The 14,347-nt window shown below is 39.2% G+C and overlaps 2 protein-coding genes across 2 annotated transcripts; both read right to left on the bottom strand.

The window, feature by feature from the left end:
- Window positions 1-2,217: 2,217 nt before the first annotated feature.
- Window positions 2,218-7,494, bottom strand: LOC109905152 (cysteine-rich hydrophobic domain-containing protein 1-like). The gene is made up of 6 exons (XM_020502373.2): window positions 7,316-7,494; window positions 6,356-6,410; window positions 5,093-5,248; window positions 4,676-4,732; window positions 4,180-4,239; window positions 2,218-3,995 (listed from the first exon to the last, which is right to left on the bottom strand). Exons 1-6 carry the CDS (start codon window positions 7,456-7,458, stop codon window positions 3,945-3,947), a joined length of 522 nt encoding a protein of 173 aa, XP_020357962.1. The 5' UTR covers window positions 7,459-7,494; the 3' UTR covers window positions 2,218-3,944.
- Window positions 7,495-9,038: 1,544 nt separating this feature from the next.
- Window positions 9,039-12,625, bottom strand: LOC109904943 (homeobox protein CDX-1-like). Its single transcript, XM_020502037.2, has 3 exons — window positions 12,027-12,625; window positions 9,957-10,102; window positions 9,039-9,845 (listed from the first exon to the last, which is right to left on the bottom strand). Exons 1-3 carry the CDS (start codon window positions 12,463-12,465, stop codon window positions 9,615-9,617), a joined length of 816 nt encoding a protein of 271 aa, XP_020357626.1. The 5' UTR covers window positions 12,466-12,625; the 3' UTR covers window positions 9,039-9,614.
- Window positions 12,626-14,347: the final 1,722 nt, after the last annotated feature.

Raw genomic sequence — 14,347 nt, 5'->3', positions numbered from 1 at the left:
ACGCTCATTCTGAACATTAACACGCATCGCCTGCAGTACAGGTTTTGAAAGCGTAAGAACAATTTAATATCAGCGATAGGGTTAGTGTTCACACACTGCCATCTCCATGTTACAGTGCTTGTTTACGGAAGACGGACGGAATACAGAGGGACCATGTAATAATTAGCTATCTAAGCATGCTCGGAACACCTGTGTGTAATCGAGTCACGTTCAGATTTAGTTTTGGCTGCCAAAGCCAATCTACCTCTGAAAATAACCTATAATGTCAAATCAAATGTATTTATATAGCCCTTCGTACATCAGCTGATATCTCAAAGTGCTGTACAGAAACCCAGCCTAAAACCCCAAACAGCAAGCAATGCAGGTGTAGAAGCACGGTGGCTAGGAAAAACTCCCTAGAAAGGCTGAGGAGCAACGGTAGGCTCCTTAAGAGTACATCTCGGGCTATTGCGTCCTTTGTCTTTTCAACCATGAAGAACACTTTAAAATGACAAAAGTTCTAGTTATTTATATAAGTTTGATTATATTGAACTGTTTTTCAATGATAAAACATAATGCAAGTATTTAATATTGTGTAGATGAATAAAAACATAAGGCTATTAATATATAGTTTTAATTATTGGTATGTCTGTCTTTTTAAGTCATTGGTGTTACCGCCTTGAAAGTCACTCATTACAAATATACAAGGACCTTGAGCACTCCCTCCAGTAGCTAACTGTAGTCGGGGGAGGGGTCTATAAAGACAATTATTAGCTACTCACACCCTTTTAGTATGTCATACATTTGAGGACTCGAAATCCAGTGTCACTTGGGTGTTAGTCAATTTAAACGAAGGGAAATTACATTGAGCTAAATTATTAATCATATCACTTTAGTAAATTATTTTTAAAGGGTTAATGACCTGGTATTTGAGCATCTGTGGCCTCCATTTAAGAACATCCTGAATTACCATTTGTTCGTTGATGTTGCTACTCCTACTAGTGTGTTATCATAATAGTAAAAATGATTTAAACACATTATGTTGCCGTGTTAGAGGATTTAGAATGGGAAGATTTCCCAGAAGTAATGTGATGCATTTGTTACATAATGATGTGATTGCAAGTACACTCAATTAACTTCAACACTCCATATGTGATACTTTCAAAGCATTTAAATCATGTTTGCGGGGGAATATTGGTCCTGGTTTCTTCTTCTCATACCGCGATCAGGACATTTGGAAATGTAGCTTTAAGGGTCAGATTTGATTCAATGAGATAATTTAGCCGAGACGTGACATGAATACAAAAGGGTTAGACCTGTGGTGCACTGCTACACACTCATACCTCATCTCCTCTCATAGTGTGTCAATCTGCCCTCTGGAGGACGGAGGAAGAGAACCAGCCACCCATCTCCATATCTCTGAATTGTCACAAACTGCCTGAACAAAATCCCCCCCAATTGGTTCTATATGATCTCTGATGGTAATGTTAGGCTTTTGGAAAGGGCACTAGAGGTCACACAACCCAAAGTGTGGTACTCCATTAGATTGGTGCTTGATACAGTAGGTGAAGTGAAGAAAGGCAACTTCCCTTGATCCTCAAGACCCATCAAACTCAACTCTGGACCTGGAAGCCAGTTCCACAGCATGTTTTTATTGTTCCCCTCTAACCAGGGACTGATTTAGACCTGAGACACCAGGTGTGTGCAATTAATTATCAAGTAGAACAGAGAACCAGCAGGCTCCGGACCTCGTTGGGAAAGAGTTGAGTACCCCTGTTTTAGACCTTTCCACATCCCAACTCCAATGGGACAATAAATCCAAGAACAAAGGGGTCTATAAAACAACCCTCTACTCATTACAGTGAAGCCCACCACTCCAGTAAATGTATGGGGGTTGTGATATAGCAACCTATTTGATTTTGGCCCCAAACTTAGGGGCCACAGTTCCATGTTGTGAAAGTGCTAGCTATTTATGGTAATTGTATTCCAGAGTTTTACAAATGTGTCAAGTAATTACAGGCCATCTTGTTAAGTTAACGATTCAACACCTTGTTAAACATGTCAAATAGCCAGGTATCAGGAGCAGGCTCTGGCCAAAGTACATTACCACATGTAAATTAAGATGATCTGTATAACTTAGATGATGCAGAGTAATTCACCATATGGCAGTAAGGTAAGCATGTCAACAGTTAATGTCAGCTTGTGGTTTTCAGTTGGACAAACTTGAAGACTCAAAGATTCAAAATCAACAATATATTTTAACTTTCCATAGGGATTGAGTTGTCATGAAAAACATTTACAAGTACTCTGTAACAGGGCCAATAGTGGGAAGAGGGCCAGGGCTCTCCACAATACAAGTGAGCAGATGTCAGTCTTCACAACCACACCACTTCTCTGACTGCAGTTCATCTACCATTCCAGAGGCACTATAATGCAGCAAAACTCTCAGCTACAAGTGAATGAGACAACTCTGGACAAAATGAATAACAAAGGAAACGTTTATCTCAATATGTAATGTACTGTAGGTTGCACGTGGTTTTTAACAACTAACAGAAAGACAAAACACAGTATAGGAAAATAAAAACTAAAAGGAACAAAGACAAAGCTGCAATAAAAAGTTTGGCAAAAAAACAAAAGAGGCATGGAGGTGCCAAGATGGAGTCTGTTTCCAACAGTACATCATAAAGACAAGTAGCCATCTCACATTGAAATGGATGACACTTTTTTTTAGTTGGCAAAGTCACAAATAACATGCATCACTAGTGTCATTGTAAAATGATTAAAAACCTCAGTTTGAAATCATTCTCTGAAATCCTGACATTTTGATAAGCTCAAGTGCAATTTTCAATCCTACCTCTGGTATCACATACATTGTAAATGATATGGCTTACTAAGTAAACAGGTCCATATAAACTGGAAAGAGACATCTTTCATAAACAAAACTATGGTATAGCATTATCTTGGCAAAACAAATCAAATATCTAAATAACAATGTAAACAGCATACCACTGTAGGCCTACAGTTTATACTAACATATTTACAGGTTGTTTATTTTTTTAAAGTTCCCTGTAAAAAGGGTCATTTCCATGATGCGAACTTACACCGTATGTTTGGAAAATTCAAGCATCCCATCTACTTTTTGTCACAGAGACAAATTGATGAGGAAAATAACCACCATTTGAACTTGCTGAGCTACAAAATATTTGTCTCCTCCTGTCTTATAAATAAAATGGTTTGTTTTACATAAGGCAAGGATGCTCTAGGATAAGTGGTGTCAAATTAATTTTGCCCCGCGGGCCACATTCGGTCTTCACCGAGATCGGGAGGGTCGCACTTAAAATGTATTATATTTCCTCGCCATCAAAATCGGCAGAAAATTGTTTCAATGCTCCCGGACTGTCTAGCTTTCGTTTCGATAACTGCTAGAAAGCTGGACAGAGTGAAGAGACTATAAATGTAGGTCTTATCTTTACTACAGTTTCCATTTGTTTTTCCTCATTTCAAATGTCCAAATATTATAATTACAACAATTTTTTGTTTTACTCAAACCACCAACGGATTGAAAATGCTCCGGCCCACCGGTCGTACGTTTGACACCCCTGCTCCAGGAGGTGTCACATGTTTTTCCAAATCAATAATGATATGATACATGGACTCAATTGATGATAGCTCTTTGGGCTAAATGCACTTTTCAACAGTATTCTTTTTTCAATCACTTGTTGTCATATATGTAACAAAAGCAAAGTATTAGTGTGCAACAAAGAGAGCATTGTTCTACTTCATCAGGAAATGTGCAAAATCTGCTCTAAAGCAAAGTGACAGTGTTGCAATTTCTAATGTACAAGGTACCGGGAGATGTAAGGGACACCGAGACACAGGTGCAGACCCTCATTCCAACATTTATACAAGGCACTAAGGATAGGAGTCAAGGGCCACACTGCAGGTCTCCCAACAGCCTCCTCAGCTCAGTCTGGTCGGAATATAGGATATTTGGGTAAGAATTCTATAAGAATTACCTGTGGAGGGGAAAGTTCATTTCATTTAACACTTCTTTCAGCATTGAATATTTCCAGTGGGCACTGTTCTATAATACAATCATGCCCATATATTTTGACTCTGTTGCGATTTGAGTTTGTAATACTCAATAAGTTGGCAAGAATCATATTCTGTTTTAAGGGAGCATAAATGTGTTACACTCACGTATTCCATCATATTGCTGCTTTCACATTTCCTTTTGCTGAGCTTCCAGTGCAGGCCCAGCTAAAGAGAAGAGGTGAAAGTGAGGACAGACAACACTGTGCGCACACGCACACACCCACATCCCGTCTGGTTAGCAAATCTGAGTGTGAGGGGAATTTAGGATCGCTTCAAACCATGTCTGGCTGGGGTCAGGTAGTGGCCAGACACCCTGAAGAGCTTCCTTCATTCTTCTGCTCAGTTACTAGCTGTCACTCATTGTTCCGTGACAAAACTAAATTAACATGCCTTTTACTGCTGACCTTTAGGTCTGGTCAGCCTCTGTCCACTATGTCAGATGAAAATAGCTTTGAGGGAAATTCGTTTTAAGGGTTAAAGTTGACATAATGAGTTAAAGACCATTATCCATCAGAAACCTGCTACTTTAACATCACTCAACCCTTCACAACTGACATAACTTGGTCTTTCAGACAGGTGCTAATATGCAATTTGTTCTTACCTTGTGATATAACTGGTTGTTTTCCCATTCTAACAACTTCTGAATAGATCTTCTCGCCTGTTGGGAAAGGAGCACATGCAATATCTTCTAGTATTAACCTCAACTTCACACTCTTTTACAATTGACAACAACCTCAGTATTATGACAAAGAGCTGTTCATAGACTGAACTTCTACCAGCTTGTAATTTCCACTTTGTTGTCAATAACACTGGGTTGGGGCACCACCTTTCAGTGACGTACCCTTCAGCGGTGCGATGTGTCATTTCTACACACAAACCCTAATTCCACACAGGTTGCCTGCTTAAGACCAATACGGCTGATTGCTAAACTAGTCCATGAGTAATAAGTGGATGTGCTGATGTAGAGAGAGAGTAGGACTGTGCAGCAGACATCACGCGAGGGCAGACTGAGACTTACTCTCTTGTTGAGGCATATAACGGGCCACAGACTGAAGCCCACCGTACAGCAACAGCACAGGCAGCCGCAAAGAAGCCACTTCCCATTGACAGGCAACGTCTTCTTCAAGCAAGTGTTCACTCTGCTGATGCTGGTTTTAAACTCCTCTGGAGCCACCTGGAAAAGAAGGGGGAGAAGAAGGGAGGATGAAATGGCCAGGAAGAGTCAGACAGAGGAAAGAATGTGGTTGTAATTTATATAGCTTTTAATTTTATTATTGGTCATTCTCTCTCGGAGACAAATCAAATTCTTCATTTTCAATTATTTTGTGCTTAAAATAGTTTTCATCTGAAGCAGTAAGCAAAAAGAAACCCAAAGGGAAAGTTGGAGAATGGCAACCATTCCTTTTCTCTAGTCTAATGTACTGACTGAAGTGAAAAATGGCACCAATTGTTTCAAGAAAAACCTGTACTGTGGTCTGTGGTCTGTAGAATCAAAGAGCCTTAGAAAACAAACAGGTAGCCTAGATATTTGGAGATGCTTTCCAGAGATCAGATGAGATCTCTCACTAGTACGGCTGTAACTTGCTAACCAAGCTCGTCTATTCACGGCAGAGAGGAACTAAAGGGTGAGATAAGCTTAGTGCCTGTGGCAGCGGCCGTCCAAACAACATGAATGGATGCTCATTCCTCTCTGGGTCTGTACGCCATAAAACCAGGGTCGTAATATTTTATGACAGGATGCAAAGGTCTCTTTGCAAAGAGCGAAAGGCCTTAGAATAAGGGCCTACTGATCTGCACCCTTCAATCATCATAATTGTGACCTCTTCCATCACGTCACAATACTGGAGGGACATTTTATTGCCCTGCACTTCCCTCAGCCTGCTCTTACCCCTTCAGCCTTTTTGTGTTGCAGTGTCCGACCCAGGAAGCTGCCCTTTCTTGTGTATGGCACAGTCTTTATTTCATTATTTTATCACCTGGAGCTGTGTCCTCCCGAACACTGGGCCCCCGACCAACTGGGCTCCAAAGACAGCTTACTCATTGACAGAGTTTCACTTCAGCTTTGGACGCACAGTGGTGTGTTGCTTGAAATGCATCAGCATCAGATAGAAGCCACTCAAGAGACTTGAAAGAGGTAATTCAGGAATGGTCTGATTTGTCAAAGGGGAAATAGAACAATAGAGCCACCATAATAGCTTAAATTGCTTGATTCACAGCCCAGTTTAAATAAGTTGGAAAGCCTAGCACAAGACGAAGACACTAATGAATTTGGCTACTGTACCTTTCCCGTGAGAACTGAGGGAAACTCAGTGTCAAATTTGTTGCTCAATCCAAACCTGTCAAAAAGAGAAATACAAAATGGTAAAGAAATGAAAAACTTTCCATTGAACATGTATAAAGTACTATGACTATGGCCGTGGGGTGTCACAAAGGAAACCTAGAAATGCTTTTTTTATGGGGATGGAATTAGACACTTCGTACTCTCAACAAATAAATACCTATAAAATGTAGACCTTGTGACTAAAACTTTACATAGTCTACAGACAGCAGAAATAAACAAATTAATATCCTGAATGACCTGTAATTTGTTTCTATTATGTGAATAGCTTCCCCCGTCGAGACAATTCTATAGGATGACAAGGATACATCATATGCATAATGCAGTTGTGGACACTAGAGGAAGTATACGTAACTATTATGTCATCATTTGGCAAGGTAATAGGTGTTGTGTCCATTGCTGGTAAGCAGGGAACTATTTAGGCTATGGATGGTATCTAGCAAGCTTGTTGGAAATAATATGCTTGATTCACCACCATTTGAATAAGCCAGCTGCTGGCAAAGTATTCACTACAGTGGTTAGCTATAGCTACTTATTGAATGTTGTGCAATTAATGTTCGTTTGCTGGCTTGTCATTTTTGTTAAAGCAGATGCTTTCTCATTTCAGGCTAATTTGCAGAAACCCAGTGTACGTAACGTTAGGTAGCGAACTAGCTAGTAAACTATAAAGCCGGAATAGCAGGTACGCAATAGATAACCCTAGCCTCGTCAATTAAGGCAAATGTAACAGTTAACGTTACGTCCTACGATAGGACCAGACAGCTAACTGACTCTTATTGCCACGGCCTAGCTAGTAAGTTAGCTAGTAAGTTGTATTTCACAGCAGGCATTGTTGTTAGCAGGCTAGCGTTAGCTAGCAGCGGATTATAATGGCAGCGTTAACAGTAGCTTTGAATTGCTTACACGGTGATGTGCCCAGCCCCTCGCATAATCACAGGTTCTGAGCAATATCTAACAAGGTGTTCTTCACTCACTACACGTTCATCTTCCTCGTCCAACTCATAGATTGTATCAAAGTCCGCCATGTTGGGTAGTAAGACGCTCATGACGTCTTCTTAACTGCCAGCATGACGTCAACAAGATATGCAAGGTGCCTTCAAGACAACTAGGAGCTCGGGGGGTGGGGGAGGACTAGTTCAAATCATGAACGGTCATCCAACTCTGAATTCCAATTCGGAAACTCGGGCATCTTTATAGAGCTCCGACTTTCCGACTTGGAATTCAGAGTTGGATGACCGTTTAAAACACTTTTTCCCAGTCGAAGCTCATTTTTTCCCCGAGTTCCCAGTAGTCATGAACGCATTGAAGTCGGAGATTTCCGAAATCCCAGTTCCTCGTTGTTTGAACGAAGCATCACACGACCACAAACATCCTCGGAAGCACTCAGTTGGAGTTCTGTAAATCTGTGTGCAAAAGTGAGGGATATCATGTCATATCACATAAGATTATTATTTGGAAGAATACGATCAAATAGGCTTCCCAAACTAGCTAATAATTGCACAACTATAACTGTAGGCTACACACTCACTTGTTTATAGCATTTCATGGAAACCTATTATTACCCATGTAACCTACATATTTATCATCTTATTGAGGGTTAATTTGCCCATATTCTATGAAGAATTAGGGCATACAAGTCATCATCCATGTGCCATACAACAATAGTCCACAATTAGTTCATACAAATTCTCATTTTGCATTTTGGCCTAGGCTAAAGTGTCTCCAACACCTTCTTACCAATTTATAAAGGTGTTGTGTTTTCTGAAGAAAAACCATAATGCATAGACAGTATCCGGTAAAATACTGGTTTTGTCTTTGTGGACAAGTAAATTGACCTCTGTCCAACAGGTTTGTTGAGGTTGTGCAGCACTTCTATACAGATGTCTTGCAAGTTTTTGGAATAGGCCTATGTTATGAGGATGTTAATGTTTAATGACAGTCTTGGGTAACCTTTTTACAGGTTCATGATTGTAATCTATCCATACTACACTATGCATCCCAGCCCAGCCCATATACCAGACACCCAAAACACACTGGTTGAATCAACGTTGTTTCCCTGTCATTTCAATAAAATGATGTTGAACTAACGTGGAATAGACCTAGAACTGACGTCTGTGCCCAGTGGGTAGAGTCTATATTACATCATAATGGCTCAAAGGTCAACATGAATTGAGAAGACAGTTTGACAGTTGTCAGTTGCTGTACTTGGACGAGCATAGTAGGTCTAGTCTACAAAAATCTAAAACTTGACACTAGAGTCCTTTACAAAAAGTAACTGTCTAAGTTGCATGTATATTGCTTTGGCTAAATTAAGTTGCTTGGGCCAATTGCACTTTTTCTGGTGCAATTTATTGGACAATATCTTCCGATTTAATGTTACACATCAACAAGCAAATGTTGCCTTTGGCACATGCTGGGCTGACAGAATCTCATCCTAATAGTTTGGAAACGACATAGAAGGTTGATAAACTGATCTAATGTTGTTTGCGGTTATAGGTATCAAATAATAAGAGTAGGTAAAACTATAAACAATGAAGTCTGTTTGAAAACAGTATGCACACTCATTCTGGTTATTTTTGCAAAAGTGAGCTATCCTTTTCCAGTCAATGAAATAAGTAGAAAAAGGTAACGTTAAAACACATTTTATTTACATTTTGAACATCAAACAAACGTTCCACCCGTATCTCACTTAAAACCTGATTTACTTGTCCCTGTAGAAAAACGTTATGAAAGTGTGCTTTGCAATCAAATTGGAGCAGAAAATGCATAGTTTGTCAAGCCATTATAAAAGCTCCAATTTAATGATATCCCTTTTCATTCCAGATCAATTTCAAATAAAATGTACCTGCTTTTTTATTTTATTTACAAACACTTATACACTTCATTACATAGTCTACAGAAAAGTACATTTATATCTCAATAACTCAGACACAAACAAACAATTTAAGCATTACATGTCTGAACCATATGTTGATTTTTGAATGGGTTTTTTGGAATTATTATTAGAACTATTCTATAAAAACAATATTTCAAGAGCCTCCAGCATTTTGTTGCAGTTATAAATCATCTTGTTTCTCGAAATCTCCTAATCCACAACATGTTCTTCAGGACGTTTGAATAATCCATTGGAATCCAAGTCTTGAGGAACGGTCCTTTCAGCGTGTTGGAGTGCTCAGTTGTGTTGGATGGTCTAAATTCGATTCTACTGAGTGACAGTAACTTGCTGTATGTTCCTAATAGATGGCAAGTTGTTCATTCCGGGGGGTGGGTAGAGAGAGCCGTGAATATCCGACGGACTGAGTGAGCCTGGTACCGGCAGAGGACTCACTGAACCCGGGTCACTGTGCACTGATCCTCCACTGCCATCAGACCCCATTTTCTTTTTGATTAATTTCCTCTCCTTGGCTCTGCGATTTTGAAACCAGATCTTCACCTGTAAATGTAAAAGGAAAAACTTGTCAAAATTGTTATTCGTTTTATATTTGATTTATCATTTGATTTGTCAAGTCTAGGGCCCTAATGCTCAATCAATTAATTGGTTTACCTGTCGTTCTGAAAGGCCAAGATTCCCCGCAAGTTCGGACTTTCTTCGGATAGTGATGTAACGATTAAAATGGAACTCCTTCTCCAGCTCCAGTCTCTGGTGATCGGTGTAAACCACTCTGTATTTCTCCTTCGTTCTTGTTTTGCCTGAAATTGTGAGAAATTCAGAGAATTCAACAGGCTATGCTTCGTGTGCCTACTTTTTAAATAGCCGTCACACTGAACAACGAAAATGATGCAAAGCAACGATGCAATTTCATGGCATTCAAATGATTGATGAATACAGGGGCAATAGCCTATTTCAACTCTAAAGTTAATTATTGTTTTAAATTCACCTTGTCATTTTTTACTATTTATAGCAAGTAATACTAGAGAGGTAGGATAATCAACAGGCTAATTATCAAAACGCCTATTAAACTTGATACTTCGTTTATCTAATAACTCTCTAAATGTGTATGACACGTCTTTAGGCGCTTTCAACTGAAGTGGTTGCTATCGTGTTAATCTAGATTGTGTTGCTTTGTTGGTAGCTATGCTAATCGAGCCACTGATCTTCTTTTGATGTCACTTTTTGAACAAACTGCAGAACAAAGAGTCTCAGAGATTTTACCTAAACTCCATTGATGTGTTAAGAGGCAACACACGACACATAAAGGAGTTACAAGGCAGACATCTCTCTGGCTTGGATCAGGTCGCTCTTGTTGATAAACCATAAACACGTCAGCACCTTTGCAGGTAGAAAATAATATTAGTCGTTTAGAACAACATTGAAACATTTTGATATTCATAGTTATAGCCTAGGACATGCTTGGTAAATTTTACAGGGCCAGAGATAGCCTCCTAGAATTAAACACTTAATAACACATTGGATGGGCTTGCCTAACAAGAAAAATACACTTAGGCTATAAGATGGTATTTTCTGAATATTTAAATGTGGGTGGGGGTGATTTGACAAGTTAATAGGCTATAAAACTAAATTTACGAGTTAATTGAGGCTCATACGTTATTATGACTTAATTGATAAATATAGTCTACAATTCTATTTTTTTTTACACATTAAGTAATGTTGTGGTTTATTGCCCAGTTATAAAGCTTTGTATATATTTGTCAAATACATTTATTTGCTGTGAAAAACGCCACCCTTTCCGGCAATATAACTCTCGAAGAATGGGAGACGAGGAAGACACTTTGGTGCATATCAAAGTAAAACGTGGTGTTGAAAGGGGTCGCCGCCTGAATTTGACGGATAACCCTCAAAACCAGAGACAATGTAGCAAGAAAAGTAGACCTCGCATCTAGTCGACGGGAGTAGAGAAATTAGCATTACAAGAAGCACCTGGCGCCCTTTCTTGACACGTTCATCGTTTCCTCCACAAGGCTATAGGCCTGTATCAGAAAATAACTAAGATGTTGTAATTGATATCATACTTTATCAGACCATTATCGCGATGGGAGGCTTACAGTTGCATTGTCCATAATTAATTTCATACGTTCGATCGAGTGCCTATACTTTTCCTTTTTTATCTTCTGTTTTGAGTCTGGTGCAATTTCCAATTTAGTGCCTTGAAGTTGTATCTTACATGTTTCAAAATAAGCCTAACACCAAACTGAATTATCAATTTCCATACATTTCACATTCAACTGTGTAATTATGGTGACATCTCATTTAAAATTTTGATTAAATTATTCGTTCGGAGACCAGGAACAGTTACAAATTAAAGGAGAATTAGCCATTGTTAGCAATTCGTTACGAATATCACCTAAAATGTACCCAAATGTACACATTACGTGTTATGCATGAGGTTATTCGTTTTTATAGTGAGATTTATCACTTAAATTATGCAATTAATGTTTATATTGTATCCGTTCTCTAAATACTACCTGTTGCACAAGTTTATGAACCGGCACAATTATGCATTTCCATGCAAGAGAAAACATAAAATGTCCGGCTCTTCATAGGTAAATATGAAGATGTAGTTTGACATGAGTTGAGGCTGTGCTCATTGCACGAATAATTTTAACAGTGGCATGCGTGTCGTGACACAATATAGTTGCTTGTGACCTTTCTCACCCGTAGATGATGATTGTACCGTTTTGTTCATCCACTGGTAAGAAGAATTGCGCCTTTCTCTATCCGGGGAAAGTTGAGCAACAGAAATATTATCTGTAGGTGGTTGCAATACCGCTGACCCTGGCGCGTGCATGGGATTGTATTCAGGTGAGCAATAGGAAACTTGTCCCGGCGAGGAGTTGTTCATGGGCGTAGGAATAGTGTTAGGAGGCCCCAGACTATAGGCGCCCCAGTCCTCCCTCGGTGCGACATAAGGAGCTCCCCAAGCCCCCGAAGACTGTGTATGAGTATCCATGTTTGGCACATGATGGTATCCAGTAAAGTCGGAATATTGTGGCGTGGAAACAAAGTTCTGTGGTGGGATGTTGATTCCCGATCGTCTTACAGGTCCTTGGTGATACATGCTGCCTTCTTTATCCAAGAGGTATCCCACATACATGATTTGAGAAAAAAAAGTTACAAAAGTGACATTCAAGTCGACATAGTTTCCGGGCGACTCCTTCTGTAAATCTAAAAAACAATCCTCTTGCTATGGTTCTGATGTGTATAGTCCAATGGTGCTCCCCAAAATGAAATGCGAACTAGTTCCTGACTTGATACTGTCTCACATAATGTGGCGCTGTTGACAAGGTGGTGGTGCTAAAGATATATTATGGTCTTCCTTCCTGACGTCAGATGAGTCTTCAAACCCTGATGATTTGCATTCAAAAGAAGAGTCAATAATGCTGCCAAACCCACTGTCCCCTAGCACATTTTTTTTAACCTATCACCCCAAATAGATCAAACCCTGCACTTCAACTCTGAAATATTATCGGCATGCATCAAAATATAATTGCGAAATTGAACTGCAACTTCACCAACATACAATATGCTTAAATGAATATGCTCCTGATGACGTTGGGCCTTACACCTATCTCTTAGGCCAATGTATAATTGAAGTGCGCTTGAAATACATGTTCAATTTTCAACATTTGTATTTATTTAAGCCTACTCTGAAGCTGCAAACATTATTCCTTAGAAAGTAAGATGTGATAGCCTGAGCCTAATTTTAATACAGGGCTATTACTGTGCTATATAATACGCTAGAATTGTAGGCTACTAATGATATAAAGTGTAATTGTGGATGTCAGCTTCTTGATTGTGTTATGTTCGTTCTGTTATGTGTCAGAGAATAATAAAATATAGCATTAAACATTTACAGTGCTGTCAGAGCGTGCATGGTCACACTCCTCTCCTTTCGTTGAATGTCTTTGCGAACGCAACGTCTCCCACACAACGTATCCCATGTCCGCAGCCACGTTTCACGCCTTCAGAAGCCGATCGTATTTGTTAAAGCTATTCACTTACAAAGGAGGTACAGCTAAGTATGATGATATTTTCTCCTGCAACAAGGCCAACTATTCACATTCCTTCTAATTCGCACTTCAACACTTCAAGGTCGCACTTCGCAGCTAATTCCGGTTTAAAGGAACCTGAAGTGTCACCTATGACACCCGCTCAACGACAATGTGGTCTTGCTCCCGTGCGTGCCATTATATTTGGCATGATCTTGGTTGTTATCCATCCGTAATACATCTCAAATTAATTGCAATATCTACCATAAAACAAATCAACACAAATCGAATTACAATTGTCAAACATATGCCTAGTCCCAGGCCTACTAATAACACATGTACATTGGCCTACTAGCTTTACAAATATGTATATCTTTGAAATCATTTGTTGTTTTTATATTTGGTGAATGATAAGTGTTTTCACAAGAGACAGTTGGAATCGGCTAGCATCCTGATGGAGATTAAGGTTGAATTGAATTGAATTTATTTGGGTAACAGACATATACAACAAAATATACAATGTGGACCCAGTGGATATCACTTCCAAATATTAATTAAAACACGTCTTGTTTCCAAAGCGGTCCTCGATGGTACAAAACAACAACACGTGTAACTTGTCTAGTTAAATAAAGGTTCAATCAAAAATAAATACAAATAATTATTAAAAGGCAAGACAAAATTACAAACAGCCACATTACATGAATTTATATTGACATCTTTAAAAGTGGCACATTTCCCTAACCTTAAAAAATATATATTTATTGCATCATCCCTGCTGCCCTATATTTGTCCTCGTGGTGCTTTTTTCTGTTCAAAGTATGCAAAGTGTGGAAACAAATAGAGATCTGTATGGCATCTGAATCTCATTGAATATACATTGATACAGGTCAGGTGAATTGAGTGACTGTAAGCAAGAAATTGCTTATTTCCTCAGGCCTTGGTGTAAGGATATTTTTGCTGAGATAATTGATGACCACTGCTCCCTTG

The sequence above is a fragment of the Oncorhynchus kisutch genome, linkage group LG15, assembly GCF_002021735.2.
Source record: "Oncorhynchus kisutch isolate 150728-3 linkage group LG15, Okis_V2, whole genome shotgun sequence".
NCBI lineage: Eukaryota > Metazoa > Chordata > Actinopteri > Salmoniformes > Salmonidae > Oncorhynchus > Oncorhynchus kisutch.
The sequence above is the reverse complement of the archived record's forward strand: the minus strand, read 5'-3'. Positions and strand labels throughout refer to the sequence as shown.

Bases quoted from the DNA above. Each gene is read 5' to 3' on its own strand.
- LOC109905152 (XM_020502373.2), bottom strand. From the start codon at position 7,458: ATGAGCGTCTTACTACCCAACATGGCGGACTTTGATACAATCTATGAG. The intron at 4,240-4,675 runs GTAAGAACAAAT...TCTTCTCTTTAG, and splicing joins ACAACCAGTTATATCACAAG to CTGGGCCTGCACTGGAAGCT. The intron at 3,996-4,179 runs GTGAGTGTAACA...TCCCCTCCACAG, and splicing joins GCAGCAATATGATGGAATAC to GTAATTCTTATAGAATTCTT.
- LOC109904943 (XM_020502037.2), bottom strand. From the start codon at position 12,465: ATGTATGTGGGATACCTCTTGGATAAAGAAGGCAGCATGTATCACCAA. The intron at 10,103-12,026 runs GTGAGAAAGGTC...TCACAATTTCAG, and splicing joins GGTACAATCATCATCTACGG to GCAAAACAAGAACGAAGGAG. The intron at 9,846-9,956 runs GTAAACCAATTA...TTACATTTACAG, and splicing joins TTGGCCTTTCAGAACGACAG to GTGAAGATCTGGTTTCAAAA.